This window comes from Uranotaenia lowii, chromosome 1 (genome assembly GCF_029784155.1).
Source record: "Uranotaenia lowii strain MFRU-FL chromosome 1, ASM2978415v1, whole genome shotgun sequence".
NCBI lineage: Eukaryota > Metazoa > Arthropoda > Insecta > Diptera > Culicidae > Uranotaenia > Uranotaenia lowii.
In genome coordinates, this window is record NC_073691.1 from 21,041,724 (window position 1) to 21,067,937 (window position 26,214).

General features: G+C 29.9%; 1 protein-coding gene across 8 annotated transcripts in view; it reads left to right on the top strand.

The window, feature by feature from the left end:
- Positions 1 to 26,214, top strand: part of LOC129747360 (rhophilin-2-A) — a 269,329-nt gene that overhangs the window by 129,053 nt on the left and 114,062 nt on the right. Inside the window, exons 1-2 of one of the 8 annotated variants that reach the window (XM_055741582.1) lie at positions 8,999 to 9,236; positions 24,676 to 25,228. The exons of 4 other annotated variants lie outside the window; for them this stretch is intronic. In XM_055741582.1, the coding sequence (XP_055597557.1) occupies positions 25,199 to 25,228 (30 nt within the window). In that variant the 5' untranslated portion in view covers positions 8,999 to 9,236; positions 24,676 to 25,198. Of the gene's footprint in view, positions 1 to 8,998; positions 9,237 to 24,675; positions 25,229 to 26,214 lie in introns of those variants that run through there. 3 more of the 8 variants (XM_055741575.1, XM_055741556.1, XM_055741566.1) reach the window with 3 other exon arrangements.

A 26,214-nucleotide genomic window follows, 5' to 3' on the forward strand; every position in this document is an offset into this window, starting at 1 on the left:
TTTGAATATAAGAGCAAGAAGAAAGCAATAAGAAATTCGGTCCATTCTGTCAAAACTGACAAAATTGTCAATATTGCCAGGTTTCTCAAAATTTTTGAAATTTTCAAAAAGAACTAAAATAAATATATTGTCAAAATTTTCTTATATGTCAAAATTGTCAAAATTATCAAAATTGTCAAAATTATCAAAAATGCCAAAATTGTGAAAATTTCCAATTTTTTTCAAAATTGTTTAAAAAAAATTCCAAATGGATAGAATTATCAAAATTTCCGAATATTTCAAAATTGTCAAAATAATCAAATTTCCAAAATGGTCAAAGTTATCAAAATTGTCAAAATTGCCCAGTTTATCTAAATTTTCAAAATTTGTCAAAATTGTCGAAATTTTCAAAATTGATAAAATTGTCAAAATTGTCAAAATTTTCAAAATTATGAAAATTGTCAAAATTGTAAATTGTCATAATTGTCAAATTGAAAAAAATGTTAAAATTGAAAAAAAAATGATAAAATGTTCCAAATTGTCAACATTGTTGTCAATTGTCATGCGAATGTTGAAAATTTGATTCAAATGTCATGCTTAAAAGAGAGTTGTTTCCAGAGAAAAATTCTGAAGCCTATACAAGAAAAATTTTGCCAATACGAGAAACCATTTTGTAAATATTATATTAATGTTACTTTTAATCCTAATCATTAGGATCAATTCATGTCCACTGATATATTAACAATAAACAAACTCTTTAAAAACGACAAACACTCACAAGCTACGCAAAGATAGTTTTAAATTTATTGTAGGTGGGTACTGTCAATTGTAGGAACTTTTATTTACATTTTATCTTCTTGAATTGTTTCCCAAGTTTGAAAGATCATGAAAATGATTTCTTTTTTAAGTTATTCGTTTTTTATACTTGAAATTTCCTTGGATCTAGAGGATACTTTGGTCCTAAAATGCCGGAAAATGAAAATAATTCCTTTTGCTTTCGTAAATTTAAGATACTCGTTTACGAACAATGACTCCTTATTCTTCCTTCATCCTGTCATACCATAATTACATAAAAGTAATTCTAATAAAAATTTTACCGTTTTCAAAAATGTAGTTTTCCTTCAGCGATAAAACAACCACTTCAATTACTTTAGAAAGTAATTTTTTTATATTATAGGTATATATAAAAGAAAATCTTTTGAAAAAAGTAGAACACTTTCGACCACGACCATTACCATTTTTTTTTTTTTGAAAACTAACTGAACAGGGTGGCCAGCGAACTGGGTAAACCCGAAAAAAACCTGGAATTTCAAATCAAAACCGGGAAAATTTTCTTATGGATTATTTTTTCAAACAACCGATCAAATCCTAAAATTTCTGTGGAGCTTTGCAATCCATAGTCGTTTAATTCAGGATCGTGAAGCCAGAGCGGGAAACTGACGGGATATTATATTCTTGAGTAAAATTCCGGGAAAAGACGGGAACTTCATAGAAAAAAAAATAGATTTTTCAACTCAGCGCATACATTCAAGCAAAGAATCGTCGTTGAAAAATTTCTCGACCATAAACTATTTCTTAGCTCACGCACATTGTGCACTGCAGTGAATGTAATTTTTTTTTAATTTAATAAGCCACTGTCAAGTTTTAATAAGTTAAGTGTTGGTAGTTAACTTTTATAAAGTTAATTAATTAAAATGTTTGAACCGTTAGTTGTGTACTTTCTTTTCGATATCTGAACAAATAGACCTTAAAAACCTTAATAAAGAATTAACAAAAGGAATTTTTGAACAAATCCAAAAGCTGCAAGTTTTTAGTTCTGATTTTAATTCACATTCACAGTTTTCGATTGAATCTACATCTCGAAAACTTAGATTAAAGCTTTACATCTATCTTATAACTGGAATTATTATGCATTAATTCAGAATTGATGATGTTCAAATCTGCATAAATAGCTCATTTTTTTTTGTCAAAAAACACACAATATGCTGAAACGAAACATGAAAAAATAGCAGAAATCTAACAAGCACATTTAAACTGAGGGAGTTATTTTGAAGAGTTTGACAAAATTATCGAATTGATTTGGTGAACAAAAATTTAATGCTAATAGAACGTTAAAAGAGAGATATGAATTCAATTATTCATCTTAACTCGGTCAATGAATTTTCTGAAAAGCTATTTTTTACAAAGATGTTTTTTTCGGTTTTTAAATAAATTGAACAATGAGATTTTTTTACGTGACTTTACTTGTTTTCAGCTTTTTTTTCAATTGAGCTTACGGTACCTTTATCAAAACTCAAAAGTAATCATTACCATACTTCAAGCTTTCATTTGATTTATAAAATATTTAAAAAAAAAATCGAATTTCTTTATTTGTGTTACCTATTTGTAAAAAATTGTAATATAATTGTCAGAAACTATCAAAACATTAGTTCAAAATTCATCACATCAAACTTCTGACAAACAACATAACCTCGAAGTACTTATCATATTTGGTTTCTAAAATATTTTCTTTTAATTTAGTTCAATTTTAACTTTTCAAAATCGGAAATTTTTCCATGCGGGGAAAATTGCGGAAACACAAAATAAAATAAGAAGCCAATGAAGTTACATAAATTTACCGGAATTTAGGTAAATAGATTCTGGCATCTAGAACTCAGCGCAATCTAAAATAAAATATATTGCTATCCAATAAAAAAACATTATTCAGTATTCAATATGAGAACCGAAACAAAATTTCAAATTGCTTAGCATGAATAAGGTTAATCGGAATCTATTTTAAGAACTTTAGAAGAAAAATATTAGAATATCAATCAGTAGTGAGGTATAACATAAAAATTCATTTCTAATTCCGAAAATAAAATAAGCGTTAGAAATTAAAATTTAAAATTGGATAATGAATCCAAACTTGAAATTAAGTTGATTTATGGATCGCGCATTCAATACGAAATTCATCGCGAATGATTATGTTTTAAATTTCAGAAACAAGATTTCTACAGTTAAATTCAGTATTTCAACTTGAAATTTTAAAAGTATTATACACATGGCATCATATCAAAACGTTTCTCATGCAAATAAGAAAAATAAAGCATTTTCCCTTATAATAATAGGTGAAGATGGTGTGAAAGACTGAACAGAAGGTAACAATTTTCGGTTAAGGTTTGAACAACTAGAATTATTTTCTTACCGTATTATCATGAATAACCTTTGAGTTTCAAAATTAAATTTAAAAAAAATAGGTCCTCTCACACTTTACGATCAACTTGCATAAAAACATTTTCATTTTTCGTCAAAAAACCTGATAAACATATTTATTTGCGCATTTTGAAACTGGGAAAACCATTAATTCTCTATCGAGATAACCGGGAAAAAAACCGGGAATTTTAAAATGAAAACTCGCTGGCCACCCTGCACTGAATTATGTAAGGTGCGAATTTTTAAAAGGGAGTTATTTAAAGCCTATATTGAGCAATTCAAACAGTTTTTGTCGGCTTTATGCACATACTACAAGTAAACATTAAAAAATGTTCATACTATTGTGCTGCTACGATGCTGACGTGTGGTGCAAATGTTTGAAATAATTTTTAAAATAGTTATTAATAAATATATTAGTGTTTTTCTTATCGTCTAAACACCTTTCCATGAAAAACTTTGATTAGAAATATTCTTTTTTTCATAAATCAAGTTTTTACAGGTAAATTTAGATCTAGGTCCAATAAAGGATACCAGTCCAGTACCAAAAATAGGAACAGTTGATTCAAAGTCGGTAATTATGATCAACCATATCTTTGTAAATTTATCAATAACGTAAAACCCATCTATCAAACTTTCAGTGCTGTTTGCAGATAAGTTGGCATTGACTATGAATGGATTTTCTGAAAATCACAAAACTTTCTTCCAATTTTGAGAAAAATATATAAATGTATAAAAACCAGGCATGACATTTAACAGCATATTTCGATCGTTTTATGGTATGTTTAGCATATTTTCCTATGGTGTATATTTAGTTGTTTTTAGTTTTCAAGCGTAAATTATCTATTTTTTACGATTACTTGTGTTTAGTTTTCTAGCTGAAATAACTCCTGGCGAAAATAAAATTAGCAACCTAAAAAGACTACAATATGTATTAAAATTATCTATTTAAAAAAGAAATAGGAGTGTATTGAGCATTCCCCTTAGTTTTTAAAATTTTACATCGGATTGAGATTTTACTAAAACATTTAACTAAAACACGGTTGAAACCGATGAAGATGATGAAGATGAAACCGTTTTATGAGGGAAAATATAGTTTAAAAAATTGAAAATATTTCACTCCTTTCTCAGGGTTTCGATTACTAAAGAACTGTTCAGGTTTTGCAATTGGAATTTGTTAAATTCGTTACTTCGAACCGTTAGAAAATTTTATCACTCAAAGTCCACATTTAAATTATTAAAGATTGTTCACTCGAAATAAAATTGCACTGGGTTTCAATATTTCGGGCAGAGCTTATTATTAAGATTTGTAAAAATATTTTTCATTGTTTTCTAAATTTTCATACTTATCCTCTTTTTTTGTTTACAGGTACGTACTTTGAATCAATGGCAATAAAAAAAAACCCAATATTATAAAACAATTTTTGTCCATCGCAGTGTAAGTAAGCATTTAACCGAACACAGCTCTTAGAGTCTTTATTTCGTTACGTTATAACGTTGGTTTTTAACAAAACTACTATTTGATATTGAAAAATAAAATCTATTATTGTGACGTCTTTGGATGAAGGAACAACGTCTAATCCCATTAAAGTTTTCAATAAAAAATAATCCGTTTGATAAAATGAGTTTTTCAAAAACGGAACTTGTCGGTAAAAATACTTTATATTACAACGCTCTAAATTTTAAAAGAACTAAAATTTAAAAAAGATTTCGAATCCAAATGACTAAAAGTGCGCAGAGTGGAGAATTGAGGAATTAAGTGTGATTGAATTGAAAGAAGCTATTTAGGTGGAAAATTTTTTCTTTTTTCTGTTTGGTTTTGTTAAAAACAATGGCATAAAAGATCAAAATTACAATGAAAAATTAAACAAAAAAGAACAAAAATGACTAAAATGACAAAAATGAAAAATGAATTACAAAAATGGCAAAACAATGACAAAAATGAAAAAAAAAATGAAAAAAAAAAAAATCAAAAATTACAAAACTTTCCAAGTAACAAAAAAGACAAAAATAACAAAAACTACATCAATTACAAAATTGACAAATTATAAAAATGACAAAAATGACAATAATAATAAAAAAGACAAAAATAACAATATAACAAAAATTGCAGAAATTAAAAATATTAGAAAAGTTACAAAAATAACAAAAATGACATAATTGACATAAATGACAAAAGTAATAACAGTGACAGAAGTGACAAAAAAAAATACAAAAACCAAAAAAATGAAAAATATTAACAAAAATTACAAAAATTACCAAAGTGACAAAAATAAAAAAAAAAAAGTCAAAAATAACAAAAATGACAAAAATGAAAAATATTAACAAAAATCACTAAAGTGACGAAAATGAAAAAAAAAAGTCAAAAATTATTGAAATGACAAAAATGACAAAAATTACAAGAATGACAAAAGTGACAAAAATGACAAAAATTACAAAAATTACAAAAATTACAAAAATTACAAAAATTACAAAAATTACAAAAATTACAAAAATGACAAAAATTACAAAAAATACAAAAATAATAAAAATTACAAAAATTACAAAAATTACAAGAATTACAAAAATTGCAAAAATTACAAAAATTACAAAAATTACAAAAATTACAAAAATTATAAAAATTACAAAAATTACAGAAACCACAAAAATTACAAAACTGACAAAAATGACAAAAATGACTAAACTGACAAAAATGACAAAAATGACAAAAATGACAAAAATGACAAAAATGACAAAAATGACAAAAATGACAAAAATGACAAAAATGACAAAAATGACAAAAATGACAAAAATGACAAAAATGACAAAAATGACAAAAATGACAAAAATGACAAAAATGAGAAAATGACAAAAATGACAAAATTGACAAAAATGACAAAAATGACAAAAATGACAAAAAATGACAAAAAAATGACAAAAAATGACAAAAAATGACAAAAATTACAAAAATTACAAAAATTACAAAAATGACAAAAATGACAATAATGACAAAAATGACAAAAATGACAAAAATGACAAAAATGACAAAAATGACAAAAATGACAAAAATGACAAAAATGACAAAAATGACAAAAATGACAAAAATGACAAAAATGACAAAAATGACAAAAATGACAAAAATGACAAAAATGACAAAAATGACAAAAATGACAAAAATGACAAAAATGACAAAAATGACAAAAATGACAAAAATGACAAAAATGACAAAAATGACAAAAATGACAAAAATGACAAAAATGACAAAAATGACAAAAATGACAAAAATGACAAAAATGACAAAAATGACAAAAATGACAAAAATGACAAAAATGACAAAAATGACAAAAATGACAAAAATGACAAAAATGACAAAAATGACAAAAATGACAAAAATGACAAAAATGACAAAAATGACAAAAATGACAAAAATGACAAAAATGACAAAAATGACAAAAATGACAAAAATGACAAAAATGACAAAAATGACAAAAATGACAAAAATGACAAAAATGACAAAAATGACAAAAATGACAAAAATGACAAAAATGACAAAAATGACAAAAATTACGAAAATTACAAAAATTACAAAAATTACAAAAATTACAAAAATTACAAAAATTACAAAAATTACAAAAATTACAAAAATTACAAAAGTTACAAAAATTACAAAAATTACAAAAATTACAAAAATTACAAAAATTACAAAAATTACAAAAATTACAAAAATTACAAAAATTACAAAAATGACAAAAAATTACAAAAATTACAAAAATTACAAAAATTACAAAAATTACAAAAATTACAAAAATTACCAAAATTACCAAAATTACCAAAATTACAAAAATAACAAAAATTACAAAAATTACAAATATTACAAAAATTACAAAAATTGCAAAAATTACAAAAATTACAAAAATTACAAAAATTACAAAAATTACAAAAATTACAAAAATTACAAAAATTACAAAAATTACAAAAATTACAAAAATTACAAAAATTACAAAAATTACAAAAATTACAAAAAGTACAAAAATTACAAAAATTACAAAAATTACAAAAATTACAAAAATTACAGAAATTACAAAAATGACAAAAATGACAAAAATGACAAAAATGACAAAAATGACAAAAATGACAAAAATGACAAAAATTACAAAAATGACAAAAATGACAAAAATGACAAAAATGACAAAAATGACAAAAATGACAAAAATGACAAAAATGACAAAAATGACAAAAATGACAAAAATGACAATAATGACAAAAATGATAAAAATGACAAAATGACAAAAATGACAAAAATGACAAAAATGACAAAAATGACAAAAATGACAAAAATGACAAAAATGACAAAAATGACAAAAATGACAAAAATGACAAAAATGACAAAAATGACAAAAATGACAAAAATGACAAAAATGACAAAAATGACAAAAATGACAAAAATGACAAAAATGACAAAAATGACAAAAATGACAAAAATGACAAAAATGACTAAAATGACTAAAATGACAAAAATGACAAAAATGACAAAAATGACAAAAATGACAAAAATGACAAAAATGACAAAAATGACAAAAATGACAAAAAAAAACAAAAATGACAAAAATGACAAAAATGACAAAAATGACAAAAATGACAAAAATGACAAAAATGACAAAAATGACAAAAATGACAAAAATGACAAAAATGACAAAAATGACAAAAATGACAAAAATGACAAAAATGACAAAAATGACAAAAATGACTAAAATGACTAAAATGACTAAAATGACTAAAATTACTAAAATGACTAAAATGACTAAAATGACTAAAATGACTAAAATGACTAAAATGACTAAAATGACTAAAATGACTAAAATGACTAAAATGACTAAAATGACAAAAATGACAAAAATTACCAAAAACTACAAAAAAGACGAAAAAGACAAAAATGACGAAAAAGACAAAAATTACAATCGTAGCGTTGAAACGACAATTATCTCTTCGTAAATTGACCTGGAATTCAATGTCATTCATCATTTCGGAACAAATTGATGTTTATTTTTATAGGTTAGTCCGGTTCACAAGCATCTTCGTGAGAAGTGCTTTATTGTTTTTAAACGACAATATTTCAACTCTGCAAATACAAACAAATAAACTGAATAATAATAGGTACCAGCGCTGTCATCGAAAATCAATTCCCTCGATAAACAACCGCAATCAATCATCTTTCATCTTAACCAACAACCACAACAACAGCTCAAACTAGCCGAGGCCCGGCCTGAGTGAGTAATCTTCATTGCTGATCTACTTTTCCATTTATCTATCGCAGTTTCGGTAAAACGATCGTCGATTTTACCGACACGATTCTGTATTTCCTCTCACTTGTCTTCGGTCAAATTGACCGAAGTCCAACTGAGAGACCTTTAAAAATGGTCGATCACTCTCATTCGAGTTTCGTTCAAGTCGGAAAAGCTTTCTCCCACATTTCTTCGAACGACGGACTAACGAGAGGAGGCCCCATAGCCTACTTTTCCACCCATCTCAACTCAACCCGACAACAGAAGTGAGTGGAAGCATGTTAACATCAAACACAAAACAAACCCCACAACCCACAGCCTACTGCGAGGTTCAGACTTCTGTTGTTGTGGTCTGTCGGTCGGTATAATTTGAAGAACACACCAAACAAACAAACGCGAATGCCAAACGGGAGCGATTGTACGACGACGGTAGATGGAAAGAAATTTTCTTTCGCCTACTTCGTTTGACTCGGTTTGAGTTCGTCTTTCGGAGAAAGACCCTCGCTTCGCTCAGCCGACGGACCTCGGTCGGTCGATTCTTGGGACCCGAACGAAAGTCGTCTCATTGCTCGCGCTGTCCCCGGCCGAGTTGGTCGATCGTCGTTCGCGTGATCGTTTTTCGTGCGTTTGTGCGTTTGTCTTTCTGTTTATCGTTATCGTCGCTTCTGTCGCACCGCCGCCTTTGATTACGGAGTACTCGTGATCGTGTGTCATATGTCAAAGTGCGCGTCGTTTTTAATGTCATTTTGAGACTTTTGGCTTCTTTGCGGAGGTTTGTCACTTAAAATTTAATGTTTTTGCTGAAAGGTTTGTTTTATTCATCGTCGGATCGTGTGTGTGATCTTTTGGGGTCAACTTCGGGGTGGAAGTTCAAAGCGTGGGTGTGTTTGGGTTCATTACGTCACGGATGGTTGGGAGCTGTGCTAGGTGGCGCTTTACCGTTTGTTTTTTCTCCAGTGGTTAAAATTTTTCTCGCTTCAGCTCAGTTTTACTTAACCTCCCTTTTGGGTTTAGTTTAAATTCGGACGCCGTCATGTTTTTCGCGAGTCGGTGAAGGTTAAGTACGTGGCTTAGCTGCTGGCCCCTTAACTTGGTGTTAATTTTGTTAGAGATGAAGAAAATGGAAAAACATTCGTCGGACCCTCTCTCTGAAGGGGATCTCACCCCGCATCTTTTGGTTTGGATATGGATTGATGGATAATGTAATGCCAGCAGAGAAACGAGGTTTACGATTCCTCGTTTCGTGATGCGAGAAATTAATAGTGCGGTTTCGTGAGGGTTTTTAGCCAGTGGATTTTTTTTTTGGTTTAAAACATGTGAATGGAAAACAAACGGTCTTTTGAAAAGATGAGCAAATGAGCTCATTTGAAAATTGCATCATGGAAGAAAAATGAAACGAACGAAACGAAGATCATCACAAGGAAACTAGTTTGTGTCCATTTAAGGGGGAACAAGGTGTCACCTTATCACCTGCAAATATCAGAAAAGCCATCGCTTAACCTACAACAAGATAATAAAATCACTTCAGGTTCTTATTTGCATATCAAAGAAGAAACTCACCGTAAAAAAATCGAAGAACATAAAAAAACACAGAACAAGAAAGTGTCCAAGCTGGATGAAAAAAAAGGTGTAGGCACCTTCTGTGATTAACCGAAGAAGCTCACGCATTCATTTGCCGGAGTGGCTACTCTGTTGAGTTTCATTCATAGAAAACCATCATTGGCGATCCTGCCACAACCGTTTGCTAACACACTTAGTCCAACTTCTAGCGGAGGCACAGTTGGGATCCAGTTATGAATTTATGGAGGTGTTTTACGTGATTTCAATTAGAACAACTCGGGCGTAGGCAATGGGTAGCACCTGTTCCGGGGCACTAAATTGAGCTGGTTTCTCTGAGTTTACTTGCTTGCGGCTGTGGTGGAAAGCTGGAGGCGACCATTGTGGAGTTGTTTAATTACGACAGGAGAAGATTTAGAACGAGTGATTTCGATTGAATGTGTAATGCCGAGGCCGTTTCCGGCCGTTCGCATTTCTTAGAATCATAAATAGTGGAATGTAGATATTCCATTACAGGAAATAGGTGAAGTTTTGGATTGCGAATGCTGATTTATGAAAAAAATGGGTAAAATTATGTGTAATTTCAGGGACAAGTAATAGAAATTATTATGATAGTAAACAAGTTGAGAATAGATTATCAAATATCCAATGAATGGAATTAAACAATCAACAATATCTTGATTAGGAAAAAATTATACAAAAATTTACAAACAAAGAACAGAAAAAGGATTTTAAATCTAAAACATGTATACTAAAAATTCTAGGAACACCATGCTTCAAAATTCAATTAAATAAAATTAAATAAAATGATCATAAAATCTTTAAAAAATGGCTTAAATTTGTTTTGAAAATGGAAAACATTTTTTTCTTTTTAGAACTTCCATTTCAAATACACATATAGAGCTTCAAAACTCAAGCTGATAAAACGACTTCAAAAGAAGGAACTTAGATAAACCAAAATTTTTAATTCTTGCGTCAAAAAGATATAAAAACCCGATTTAATACACTTGACATTGGATTGTAGTCTTTCTTATAGCCTTTAAATTATATGTATCTGGATACAAATGACACAAAATAATGAATAAATGACAGATTCATAAATTCTGAATTCTGATAAAAGAATTTCAAACGCACAGTAAAATACGATGCGGCAACTTAGGTTACAATAATCGATTAAATAAACTATGGCTGATATGTATAAAGCTCTAGTAATTGCTTTTGCTATTTTCGAGCAGTTTTGTGAGTCAAATACTTCGAATGGCATGCTTTTTTTTTGCCGGAGCTGGTTGAAAGTAAATTTTCTACTCTGCTTTTTCATATCTAGTTGAGCTAATGCTTTCAAATTTTACCATTCTAAAGTTTGAGCTAAGTAAAAGCTATCGAAGCAATTGCTATTTTCTTATTCATACCACCTATAAGGTATAAGTCATTTTGACAACTTTGAAATGTCAATATTTTCAAATTTGTCATTTTTGTCAATTTTGTCATTTTTGTCATTTTTGTCATTTTTGTAATTTTTGTAATTTTTGTAATTTTTGTAATTTTTGTAATTTTTGTAATTTTTGTAATTTTTGTAATTTTTGTTATTTTTGTAATTTTTGTCATTTTTGAAATGTTTGTTGTTTGTGTCATTTTTGTCATATTTGTAATTTTTGTAATTTTTGTCACTTTAGTGATTTTTGTAAATTTTGTCATTTTGGTCAATTTTATTCAATTTTGACAATTGAGTCAATTCGAAAAAATTTTCAGTTTCATCAATTTTGTCAACATTATTCAAATTTGTCAATTTCGTCAAAACTATCAATTTTGTTCATTCTGTTAATTTTGTTAATTTTTGTCAATTTTGTCAATTTGTCAATTTTGTCAATTTGGTTAATTTTGTCAATTTTCTCAATTTTGTAAATTCAGTCATTTTTGCCATTTGTGCCAATTTTGTCAATTTTGAAAATTTGACAGTTTGTTTTTTTTTTGTCAATGACAATTTAGTTAATTTAGTCGATTTTTTTTTCAATTTTGTAAATTTTGTAAGTTTGGCCAAAATGGTTGATTTGGACAGTTATGTCAATTTTGTCAATATGTTTTGCCATTTGTTAAGTTTTTGTCACTTTTATCTTTCATGTAATTTTTGTTATTTTTTTTGTCATTTTTTTTATTTTTGTCAATTTTGTCAACTTTGTCAATTTTGTCAATTTCGTCAATTTGGCCAGAATTTTCAATATAGACAGTTTTACTTTTTCATCAATTGTTTTTTTTTTAATTTTGTCAATTTTATAATTTTTTTCTAAATCACGCATCAAATAGAAAAAAATCAATCCTCAAATATTCTAAAAATGTTTTAAAATACGTACTCAGTACCCGAAAATATTTTAAACCCCTTGCTTAAAATGTGATTTCAAGACAAAACAGTTCTGAAACTGTAACAGTCTGTAACTAAAAAACTTTTAAAAAGGTTCAAACTGTTGAAAAAGCCAAAGCGACCAGGTATTTTCAACAACTTTTCTCTCACCTATAGGTGATGGATAGTGCTGCCGAATTTGGGCGATGGTTTTACATTAGCGCAAGAGAGATGCAGCTAAAATTTCACCCAACATTTGAGCTAGGTTGCCGAAATCATTTGTATTATCACAGAATGGGGAGCAAAATTTAACAGATGACAGAATTTTCAACATTTTTACAGAACTCACAGATTTGCTAAATTTTGTATAGATTTTCAAAATAATAAATTTTTATATCACTCTCGACTTCCAATTTCTGACTAATATTCATGAAAATATGAAAACAAGGTAATGACAATTGATTTTTTTTTTATTAAAACTGTAAGTAGTTTTTAATGTGTTGGTGTTCCACTTAATTTTTCCAATGAACTTCATAGAAAACCGTCACAGAATTTTAGGTTGAAATCACAGAATTCGATTTTTTTTTGTCAAAAACACAGATTTTTTCTCGGCAACCTTGCATTTGAGATATCTAAGAGTTTTTTTTTTTTGAAGGAGAGAGAGAATAACTTTTTGATTCCATCGCTTATTGCTTAAAATAAACAACTGTTAATATTAATAACGCAATTTTTCATCAATTTATAATAAATTTAAGGATATTTACAAAACTTGGGAACAGTCCAATCCAGCCCTATCTGCCTTGATGTTATTGAAAAAAGCCATAATTTTGCCGGGATTTGTTCACTTTATTTGGCGAATGAAATAAATAAAAAACAAATTTTACTGTAATTTTTTTATGCATTCAAAACGAAATTTTTTTTAACAATTTTCGAAAAAATGATCATGAAAGAGTTTTTGTATGCCTAAAATACAATTTAGAAACTGTCGGTAAGTTTTGAAGAAAATATTTTTTTAGGTTTTATTTTCTTAATTTTTGTTGAGTAATTTCTGGTTTTGATCAAATTTGCCCGGATATTTTATCGTAAATTTCTAAATCAAATGCCCGGATTTTTCCAGGTTTTTGTAATAAAATTTCCCGGATTTGTCCGGCATGGATAACTGCTGAAAAAATTCTGGCAACCTTATTTTAGACACATTTATTACTTTTTGTTTTATGCTTAGAATGTCTGATATTTTTATCATATTTGTTATTTTTGAAATTTACATCTTTTTTTAGATATTTTTTTGTCATTTATTTATAGTCCTTTATTTGTAGCTATTTTTAATTTTCATGAAATTCTTATGTTATTTGTCATTTTTGAGAACTTCATACTATTTTTTTTTTTTTTCGTTATTGTTGTTATTTTTAATCAACATTTGAGAACGTTAAAACAAAGTTATCTAGCAAATTATAAAGGTCCTGTTAAGTCGGAAAATATTTGGTTATTATTAATTTTTTTTTTAAACCGTTCAATTTTGACTCATGTGTCTAAATTGAATGTTGCCCAAATCGAACAGGGTCCGTAATATGAATAAAATCTAGAGAAAAAAAATCTTTTATGCAATTCAGTTCTGAAAAGTCAACTTTTCGACCCTGCATCGACAGTATCGAAAAGTGCTACTTTTTGACTGCGTTTTTTACTTATAGTGCCCACACCTCTAAATTTTATCTCTTATCCACAATTGTACTGCAGTTTTTTTTTTATTTCTCACTATTTGAAATCTAGTCCCGAATATGGAATTTCATTTGAATTGGCTTGTTGCTCGATTTTTTTACTTTTTTTGCAAACTCAAACAAAAATTTTAAAAAAATTTAAATCTTATGTTAAAAATTTTCAGATATTTTTGATATCCCCATAGGAAGGCCAAGACCAATGGCTGAAACGTCGGGAAAATTAAGGGGGGATAAATCTGGAAAACTTAGGTCAGACTAATTCTGCGGTTTGTGGTTCCAAATTTTATTCCACCATTAACATTAAATGTCTGCGATTAGATCTCGGATTCTGTTTCCAATTTATTGTTCTTGAATTTAAAGTCGAGTCATTCGAAACTCATAATTCCGGAATACGAAAAGTAAATGTTTAAAATTGCAAACCATTTTATGAAGAGATTAACCACCGTAATTTATGTTTGTTACTTTAATTTATCGGCCTTAGGGTGAAAATTGATGTCCTTTTTAGTAGGGACATCTAAAGATTATGAAATTGTTATATAGATGGATAGAAGGTTAGATGAAATGATAATTAACCTTTAGTTTTGTATGCAAATGCTAAACTGGATATATTTCTGCACTCGACGTAATTATTCAACCAAGCCTCGTTTGGTAAAGTTGCGACTCGTGCTAAACAAATCCACTATTCAAAAAAATAAACCAGATCCGTTAAAATTTCAGGCATTCAAATTGAAAAATCATAAAATTTGAATTACATTTTGATCGGGTTAGTAAGTAAAAAACCAAGAACGTTGTTTTCTTAACTTTGTGTTATATGTACATTAGGGTTTCAATGGATGTATGAGAAAATGTCATGTTCGAGTTTTGAAAACCGACCATATTCATTTTGTAGATTGGCCCAAAAAACTGGGCTGTGCCTGATTTATGTGGGTGTCTTAATACGCTCAAAGTTTCGGATTTTCGACCCTCAAAAATCACTTAAAGAAATCGGAAAATCGAAATTTTAATTTTGATGCCAAATGACTCAGAAACGCTTAAAACATCAAAATCCAATGTTATCCCGAAAAAAAATTTAGGGTAAAAAATTTACTTTAAAAATTCGAAAATCGCCAAAGGGGGGACCAAAGAAAATTCAAAAATTGATTTTTTTTTTTATTTATTTTGATGCCAAATGACGTCAAGAAACGTCAAGATTTCTCTGTTATCTAAAAAAAAAATGACCAAAAATTTACTCCCTGGGCTTTTTTTTTCGAGATAACACCCAGACCTCGTCGTTTCTTTGCATTTCTAAGTTCTTTGGCACCAAATTTGAAATTTCGATTTTTCGATTTCCTTTGGTCATCCCCCTTAGCTGATTTTCAAATTTTCAAATCGATTTTCGACAAACAAAATTGTTTTCGAGATAACACTGGATTTCGATGTTTTTGTGCATTTTTGATTTCCTTTGATCCTCCCTTTGGTGATTTTTTTGGGTAAAAAATCCGAAACTTTGAGCGCTTTGATGCACTCCTATATTAGATGCGATTGAGCTGTAATTAAGCACAACTCAGTTTTTTGGACCAATCTCCAAAATGTATATGGTCGGTTTTCCAAAATCTGACATGACCCATTTGGCTGCCACCCTAACGCACATTCATGCTTCGAACGAGCCTATTTCTTATCACCCTAGCCCAAGTTGTACAATTATGTCCATCAATCTATTTTAGCGTCATTAATCAAAGCTTAGCATTCTTAGCACTGCACTTTTAGTGCCATGCTCCAAATTAACTTCCTAGCTTGATAGTTATAACATTTCTACGCAGACCGAGTGACTGTTATATCATTCTTGATGAAGGCACATGGTTGGTTTAATAAAAAAAACACCAGACACCAAGCATTTTAAAATTCTTGTTAAGTCTGGAGCGGACAAAGACGATAAACTTAAGTGGCAAAGAAGAAAACCACTACCCGCAGCGAAGGAAAGAGAAAAAAAAATGCCAACTACAAAAAGACACTTCAGGTGCAGCAGCACCTCGAGGCTTCGACTTGAATCGTCGACTCCAGCCAAGATTGGCCGTTGCATATCTTAGGTTCCGTCATGCGCGAATCGTTCATATAATAGTAATAATAATAATCGCGATATGGAACGTACCCTAACCTAGCTCCCCCAGTTAGGACTTTGCGAAGGGAGTTTGAAGAGACTTGAACGGAGACGAAGCGACGAACGTTCAACGCACCTTTGTGGGTCTCTTCTTCTTCGTGTATGCCTTCCTACAACTCATTGGAAGAAGGAATAGTAAATTTAAGTTCTCCCCCATCATCATAACACCTGTTGCGCTTATTCGGTCGTCGTTCGTTGTTATGGGTTTGTTTTTCTTTTTTTTTTTTAATTTTTTTTCATTCATTTATTAGTGCCCCCTAAGTAGCTGACTTGTTGGCTGGCTGAGCCATAAAGTAGCAAAGCGGCCACTGGCCCCCCCGGTTCTTTGGGGTTCTCTCGAAAATCCTAACCTACAAATTGCATTAGGCAGCAACAGCAACGCGACTCGGAAAGGCGTTATGGGGATGCCTTATGTGCGTCGAATTAGAAGCGTATAAAACCGTGACATGAAAAAAAAACTGATTCACGGATGAGAACGTGACGAAATAGAGGAATGATGGGATTTAGAGAAATAATATAAAACGCATTAAAGACGTCAGGCGTGATGAAGGAAACTAAAAATGTTAAAATACAGAACAATTTTTTTTTGCCAATAAAAAATGGGATGAAAAATACTTAAAAGAAAACGGAGATGAGAAAATTGTGCGCTCCATTTTGTTTTAACTTATTAAATCTCCAGAGTCAAGTTTGAAATATCTTCAAAAAAAATAAGGAAGATTCAGTAAGAAAATAGTAGATATATAAATCAGTTTTTTTCTGATATTCTGAAACAGTTTAGAAATTGATATTATAAAAAAAACATTGACAATAACTTACTTTCAGAATTTTCAGCAGTGTATGCAAAATTGAAAGATTTTACGAATTTTTAAATCTATATATTAGGTCCAAATATTTTCCGATTGGTTTAATGTATTTTTGAAAAGAGAACAACGAGTACAAAAACTTTTCGTTGAAAATTTGGTATAAATAAAAGAAAAAATACTCGAAGATTGTTGTTTTTTTTTTATAATTATAATCAGAAACATTTTCCGGTACATAGAATTTATGAAAAAATTCCCTAACTACCCATGACAGAATAATCAACTAAAATAATTGAGAGACTGAGAAATTAAAATTCAATCAAATATTTCCAATCAAAGAAACAGTAAACTGATTAATATGAACACTTAAAAATATAACAAGGGACCCGAAATTCTAATAACTTTCAGTAATGCTAAAGAATATTTTCAGCAGAAAAATTGTAAACTTACCTAAAATACAACCTAAAAATGACACTAAAAAATAACAAGATAAGAAAAAAAACGTTTACATTCTATACAAAAATTCTAATTCTAATTCTAATTTGCTTATTCAAGAGGGTAATAAACGAAAAAATGTGTTGGATCAATAGAAAAAAAAATCAAACAAAAGATACAGATACATCAAAAAGGTAAAATACGAAAACAAAAACTTTTGAAAAAAAAAATTGACGATCAAAAAATATCATCGATAACACAAGGCAAATAAATAATTTAGAAGCTAATTTATATGCCATATGTATTTCCGTCAAATCTCGTTTTTTTTACATTCGAGGGTTAACTTTTGAAAATTAATTTAAAAATTTTGATCACATTTCTGGATAAACTGTAGAACATTTGAAATTCATTTATAATAAAGGTTCTAAATCAACGATCAATTTTCTTGAAGACTACGAGTACTTTCTTTGAAAAAGGTACATAAGTATTCGTTTTGTTTATTTTTCCCCGTTTTTGTAAAATACCGGCAAGTTTAAAGAAATTTTAAACCAAAGGAATCTTAGATATTTTTTGAACCCTAATTCAATACGTTTAGCAGTCTTCAGCAAAATTGATCAATATCGAGATTAAAATCACTAATACCAAAAACTCAAATTCGTTTTTTTTAGATGTCAGAAATAGTTATGATGTTTTCTGTTGAGTTTCCTAAAATTGGTGAAATCTATTTTTTGAACGCCATAGCACCAAAACAAGAGGTGATAGACATCTGATAAAAGATTCGAATAATGAACTTCATAAAAATCATGAAAATAAATTTTCCGAAATTAATTTTCAAAACTAAAGCACAAAAAAATTCGATTCCCTTTGAAATAAGATAAAATATGCGAAAAATAAAGATTAGAATCAACAGAAAGAAAGCACAAACTCTAAACATTTAGAAAAACTAATCACACACTACATAGAAACTACGAATGTTTCGAAACCGAAATAAAATTATTTGATAGCCTGAATATCACTCCAAAACTTATAAGAAAAAAAAACTTTGCGGCTTCTGGAATGTTCGAACAAAAATATCTTTGAAAACAAGGCAATAAAAGACGCTCTTGAATATTTTTATTTATTAACTTAGAATTTTCGCAGGTTGGCTTCAGGTTTGTCCGAAATTTACGGCAAAGCTTATTTAAAATATTTAAAATATCATTGGATAGAAAGTTTAATTTCATTCATCGCAGGGCAAGGTCCCTTCAAAAGTATTGGATATCTAAGCAGAATATCTAATAACAGTTAAAATGGTATACAAACAATCATACAAAAAATTTAAATTTTAAAAAATTTAAAAAGCATAACACCATAAAATAAGATTACGTATGACAAAATGCACGGAAAACGCAAAAAAATCACTGTTAATAACAACAATTAAAACAAAAACTTAGGAAAAGTGTAGGGAAGCTATCTTTTTTGCCTAATGACCAAAAGCGAAGACCAATTGACAAATATCGGAGCGAAATTCAAACAAAAATAATAGAAGTCCCCTGATTTTTGTAGAATTATTGAACTGGTTAGTACGGTTTATCACTCTTTTTTCGTCTGTACATATTTGGCATGGACAAAATTACAGCAATGTTCTGTTTCCTGAAATCCATTGCAAACTTGTACAAAATGTAAAAAAAAGTCTAACTCAATTCGAATCATGGCCGTTAGAACGGAGAGGGGGATGGTTTGGGGGTTAAAAACTCTCCATGAGGATTCGATTCAACATTAAAAATTAAAAATTCAGAATTCAATTATGATAATACAAAATAGTTATTCAAGAGTAACAATTTAGACTCAAAACCTCAAAAACCCATCCCAAGTTCAAAAATTGTGCTACACTTTTTTCCAAATTTTCAGGTCTGAATTCGAAGGTTCTTATTCCATAGTTCCCATAACGAAAATTGTATTTCTGTTTTCGGATTCTGTATCCAATTCAGGATTCTTGATTTTCAATTCGAATAACCATAAGAGATGCATTTCATATCAAATTTGAATCAAAAATTGAATGTTTTTCGAGATCATATGCATTATTATTTTTTTTATAAAAGTTTTCCGAATATGAAAAAAAAGAAAATTTTGTGTTTTATATTCAAATTAGTAGTTCTTAAACTCAATTCTTACAACTCAGGTTCAGATTCATCATTTTAATTTCATATTTTTATTCAGATTTATTCAGATACACAAAACAAATTAAAAATAAATAACTTAAATAGTGAATTTAGATTAAACCTGAACTACAGAATTTATTTTTGAATTCTGGTTTTGAATTCAAGTTCCAAATTTAAAAAATGATTTGGCTGTACAAGCTATTGTAAAATTAAATTTTAAAACCAACTTAAATTGTCGAGGAATTCAAGATATCATGAACTTAAGATAACTTGTCAATTAAATTTTCTAAATTTCAAATTTTTTATCAAATTTTTTCAAACTTTATATTAAAAAATCATCCACAGGATTTTCATTATGGAATTGATTCTTTATGAAAAACATATTTGCAGTTCAAGAAACATTTACTTGATCTTCACCTGAAAAATCTGCACAAAATTCATTATCTTAACAATCCTTACACATTAAGGACCGCGAGGGAAGCTGTGCAGTCAAACACCAAAACTCGGCATTTTATATGAAAACGAGATACCTCGTATTTGGTCCGCAATGTGATAATATTGCAGTTTAGAAGATAAGGCTTGTTTGATTTGAATATAGAATAACTTTTTTTTAGAAATGGAAAGCTCTCATAAAAAAATTTTTTTAATGCTTAAATCAGACTAATCTACCAGACTCTTAAATAAATTCAAAAATTTTAATCATCGATGAATGCGAATTCCTCTTAGGTATAAAATCAATTTTCCAAAGTTAAGATTTTCTACGAGAATTTTTGATGTAAAAAAGTATGGGAGAGTGGGGAATCATGGGCCACTTTTTTTCGTTGTTCCATAACTTTTTTATTATAAAAGATAAAATGAAAAAAAAAAATTGTTTGGTTTTCTACATTTTCAAGGAATCATAAGGTATATTTAAAAATTTTGAATAAGTTATTTTCCCAAAATTCTGACTGTTTGAAAAAAAGCAATATTTTTTGGATTTGGAAAAATGGTGGGGAATCGGCCACCAAATCCAAATTGACAAAATATCATGCAAAGTTTATGAGTTGACCCAAAACTGTGATTTCCTAATTCAATTCGTTATTTTAAAGCAATTTCAGATGATGAAATAAAAAAGAGAGCTGTGTATGACCGCATAGATTCCAAAACCTGGCTCGCGAATTTTTTGGCAAAATTTCTTATATAGGATGGGCAAAATATTTTTCATAACTCTTCATTTGGCATAAGAAAACATTACAGATAGGAAAAACGTATTTTAAGTTCTGAATGTGTATAAAAACTTAAAAATATAGGCGATTCAAGATGTGTGGCCCAGGATTCCCCACAAGCTATGATTTGCAAATTGGCTGCGTTTGTGTGACTTATTTATGTTTCATCAAAAATTCCTTTTCCACGTGAAAGATCATGACAAAACTAAGATCATAAGCGTATGAGCATATTTTTGTTATGCACTTTAGGTTCCCCATCGATGAAATTAGCGGGTGTTTTTTTAATTATGTAAGTTAATTTTTCTAACTTTTTTAGCTTGATAAATAAAAGAAGCATATAATGCGTATTTCAGTCAACAACATACAGGAATATATGCTCACGCAAAGTGACGACGATGACAGTTGGTTTGAGATTTTTATCTCAACACACATCAGAGATATTAAAAGTGGCCCACGTTTCCCCATGGCCCACGTTTCCCCATGGTCCACGATACCCCACTCTCCCCTACTTAAGAATGAATAGTCATATAGTTACAAACATAATTGTTTTATTTTTTTGTATTTGTGCATTGTTGCATTGTTGGGCAAAACCAACCTCCTCCCCTCTTCCGAAGAGTCGGTTCTTCCTACGGCCCTGATTTGGATGCATATAGATGATGCCTTTTGATGGTATGATTTTTAATATAATAGTTTGGTTTAAAATTTTTGAAAATTGAAGTTTAAATAATAGTTTTCTTTACTTTTGAAAGAAACAAATGAAGATGCTGTATAACAGAATGGTCCTAAATTTGGTTGGATAGAGATATTTTAAATCTAGTCACGGTGTCTTTTAAGAACGATTTTAAGAATAATTTTTGCTAAACACAAGCCGAAAAAACTCCTCAAAAAAAGATGTTTCCAGTCGAATTTTCTACCACAAAAGAAAAAAAAATCAGCATCTTTGAAAATTGGCAACATTCTAGAGGAGATTCTCCCCAATCCGTCACAAAAATCGATCGGGGGATCTAGAACAACTTTTGTTTGTTTAAAGATTTGCGAACTAAATACGCCAGCAAGTTGTTAAAGTTTTCACTTATAATTATTCCTAAAAAAATTCAAAATGTCCCGTTTTCAAGCTAAGATGAATGCAAAATCCTTCAAAAATAAATAGTAACTACAAATATTTTGATGCAAAAGATTTTTTTTTGTAACGGCATACCAAACTCCTCTACACCAAAAAGCTCATATGAGCCCCCTGGTAATGTACGCTACTGTTTCTTTAAGTTCAAATATAAAACTTAAAACGCGAGCAAATTTTAATCATGCTACGAACACAAATTTTCATTATGTAGTGTGAGGAAATGTGCAATATAACGTAATTAGATAACAATTAGAACCTCAATACAAAATATTTCCTTTGAGAGATTTCAAAAAATTTTAGCCAAAAACCATAGAATTTCTTTCGAAATTTTTAAATCCTCAGATTTTTTTTCAGAATTAGCTGTTAAAATAACTGACAACACTGTAGAAATTTTGAAAAAATATTGTTATAAAGGTGTATTCTCCGTTATTTTTTTTTATCGAAGACAGAATGGAGTTTCGAGTTGATGGGAGAGAGTTGCAATTGAATCATTTAGCATAGGGTAGCCAGATTGCCGGGTTTGTCCGGGTTTGCCCGGATATTTAAGGAAAAATTTAAGAACAGTCCGGCTCGGCATGGCTCAAATTTGGCAAATTTGGAAAGTTTTATAAAAATGATCATGAAAGATTCCCATTAAGCCCAAATTACGATTAAAAATCTGTCGATTAGTTTTGATTAAAAATTTATTTATTTTATTTTTGTTGAGTATTTTCTGGGTTTTGACAAAATTTGCCAGGATATTTCCCGGATTTATGATCGTAAATTTGGAAATCAATTGCCCGGATTTTGCCAGGATTTTATATGAAATAGCCTGGATTTTGCACAAAAAAATCTGGCAGCCTTAATTTACCATTGTTTATGATATTATTTCTCCATTAGAACTGATTTTCTATATCTATTGCCATAGGTTTTAGAACTGTAACGAGCTTCTACACTTTACAGAGTGTTAAATCATTTTTTAAGAATTAAAACATACACCTTTATAACAGTTTTTTTGTATATATTTTTTACAATTTTTCTAGTTGTTTTATCAGCTAATACCAGAAAAATGTTATTGATATTTCTAAAATTATCTTAAAAATATATTACTTTTTTGCCAACATTTTTGGTTCAAAATTTTTTTATCAAAATTTCTGGAGGTATTATTTATTTTCGTTGAAATTTAAATACAATGAAGTTTGAAAATGGATTATTTGAAGTTTTTTGGAATCATTATAAGTGGATTTTTTTGTTTTGAAAATGTGCTGATGTATTTGTTCACGGTTCTTTAATAAAAAATAAAGTTGTTCTAGACCCCCCGATCGATTTTTTCCTGAATAGTGCGTTGGATAGGGAAGGATCTCCTTTAAATTGTGGCAAAGCTTCAGAGATGCTGAATTTTTTTTTTAAGGTAAAGAAAGAGACAACGCCGTGGTAGTGGTTAAAAATAATTTTAAACTTCACAATATAGTGACTACGGGCGCGTTTGAGTCAGAAATTGACCTTGTGCAGCTAATCAAGTACAAAAATGATATTATTTGGGATAACGCACATTTACATACATATTTTGGCATTATTCTTTGAAAATTGGAAATAATTTCGTTTCGGTATAAAAAAAAAATTTGAAATATTAAACATTATGAACTCAGTATTTAGAAAGTGTCATCGAAATCAAAAGTACACAATTTTATTTTTTTTTTTTTTTTTCAAATAAAAAAATAGGAAGGATAAGGACAACCAACAAAAAAACGAAAAAAAGATCAAACCCGCTAATAGTCACTCGTTATTATCGAACTCTTAGCGGGTACAATTGTACGTACAATTGTTGAACAGCACATGATAAGTCATTAAGTGCTATATTAATGCCGCTGGTGGTGCTAACAACCCGAAATCGTAACTCATCAGAGAGTTAGCTCAAGCGCGTTCCGTTCGAAAAAAGGGAAGAAACTTAACGAACCGATACGATACCGAGTTAAATTGTAGCAATTTGCTTCTTATGTATCCATGTGTTGGTTTTTTTCAGTTGCGTATTTTTACAGCAGATTTTTGAACGTTTCAATTTTTTTTTCAATCCTTTATTGTATATTTTTTTGGGTTTTGTTTTATTTTTGTCGGTTTTTAGTTATCATATATTTCCCCCTTTTTTAAGTCGTAACTTACGTAACTTATGACATATTGTATTCCGGTTTAGACTTTGTTTTTTCGAGACTTGTCTAAACCCACAAGTAGTGACACAACCGAAAAACCCGAATTTCAAATATCGCAATATGATATTTAGACTGGTGACTTTCCCGGGAGTCAACCGGCTCTAAGAAATGAACCTGTTTTTGGTGGGTAACCAGCTCAAACCGTGATCGGAACAGTCGCAAAACCTATCGTCAACCCATTACGTCAGGTCAAAAATCTACGGGCACACGTGATACGAAAAAATGCAAAAAAGTATAAAAAGTGACTAAGCAACTTTTCAAACTGGGTGAAGGAAATATTTTCGCTAAGCCTGGGGATGGATGAAAGCAATAAAAAACACTAAGTTTACGATCGAACCTGTCCCCTAATTAGCATACCACGCGATTTGGGAAAGAAATTTTTTTCTACTAGTTTTTAATCTGGGTACTGGACAGTGTTGATTGATTTTCGTTAAAATAATAACAGGTTGGTGAAAAATACAGCGAAGAACCTTCGAAGGGCGTTAATGTTTTTCTAAGGAAAAAAAAACCCAAACCCAATGTACCGGAACTCTTTGAACTTTGATCGATTCGAGCTAAAAGTGACGTGTTTTCTTTGTCTTAAGAAAGAAAAAAATGGCTTTTGTTTTTCTTCAGCAGTTGTTTGGTTTCTCGGCTCCTCCTTGTAAATAACTGAATAAATAAGTGATTGGCACTCATCGTCGTCTTCGTCTCGGGCAAATGATTTTGTGAAGAAGCTCCCATCAACAGCAGAAGAAAAATAAAAATAAAACAAACCCGGCATCGGCGAGAAATAGTTATCACCGCCAATGGCGTTTTCGATTTGGGGGCGCCACCAAACTTAAGTTCGGCTTAAGCTAGGCTCCTGAAGTATATCCCCGGACACTTGAACGTGGATGAACAGCGGCAACAGGTGTGAATTACTGCCGATTTAAGTGAAGTACCCATGAGCAGCCGAATCAAGCAACTGAGACGGCGGAAATTTGAATGTGAAGTGGATTTTTGGTGCCTCCATATATGAATCATTACATTACAAGTGTTGGCTAAGCTTCTGTGGGAAAGTGAAAAGTGTGAGCATCTGTGAAGAAGGAAAAAAGTGAATCAGTGTGATCAGGAAGCAAACACAAAAACCCGCACCAAGGTGGAGCATTTCATCAACATGGGCTACCTGCAGGATCTGCAGCTTAAGGTAGGCGAATGCGACAAACCGGGAGGATCTCCGAGAAAGGTGTTTCTCGAAATGTTAAAAATCTCGTTTGAAACCTCAAACCTAAGCTTCATTCACATTTATTTGTTCAAAAAACCAAAAAAAAAAACTTTGATACATTTCGTGGAAGTTGCTGGCGCCATTATTGTTGACAAAATCGTGGCGCCGGCTACGCCAAACTTGAAAAACTATCGTTTAAAAACCATAGGCAACCCATCACGTGTGTTTATTGAGAGCCCAGTACAACCCCATATTTAAAAGATTTGTGGACGTCGCTGGTGTCATGTCGGCTAATCTATTTAAAAAAAATGTCTCCGGAAGTGTGTCTGCCGATGTTGCAGTTGTAGCCAAGTTGCTGAAATTACAAAAAGATCTATAATTTCTCAGAATTTTGAGGGAAATTTCATCACAGAATCTGTGCCACAGAACACAGAATTTTAGAAATACTCATAGATTTCACGGATCTTTTGAAATTAGAACATTTTTTTCAAAATCATAATTTTCTATGTAAATAATCCATTTTAGATTTCTTAAATTTTTATTTCTAAACATGCTTAGTATGGAAATTTCAATTATTTTTTCTGAAGTAAAATGTAAAAAGACTCAATTTTTCTACACTTTTCAACAAAACAAATGAAAATAGCTTGGTTGTAGCTCAGAAGGAACTGAAATTGTTTTTTTTTTTTTTAAGTTTGCTACGTTTACAAAAACAATGGTGCCGGCAATGGTCCATTCATGTTCACAAGACTTTTATAAACGTAAGAAAGTTCTAATTTCTAAATTATCTTAACGCATTCGTATATGTGTCTGATAATATGATATCATAAATTCTTCCAAACATTTTTTGAAGTCAGAGTATTGTTTCTAGACGAATGTCTAAAACTTCTTTCTCAGACTTTTTTTGTTAATATTATGTCTCCGGTCATGGAGACCTCCGGGGTGGGAGGGGGGAGAGCAAGCAAGCAAGA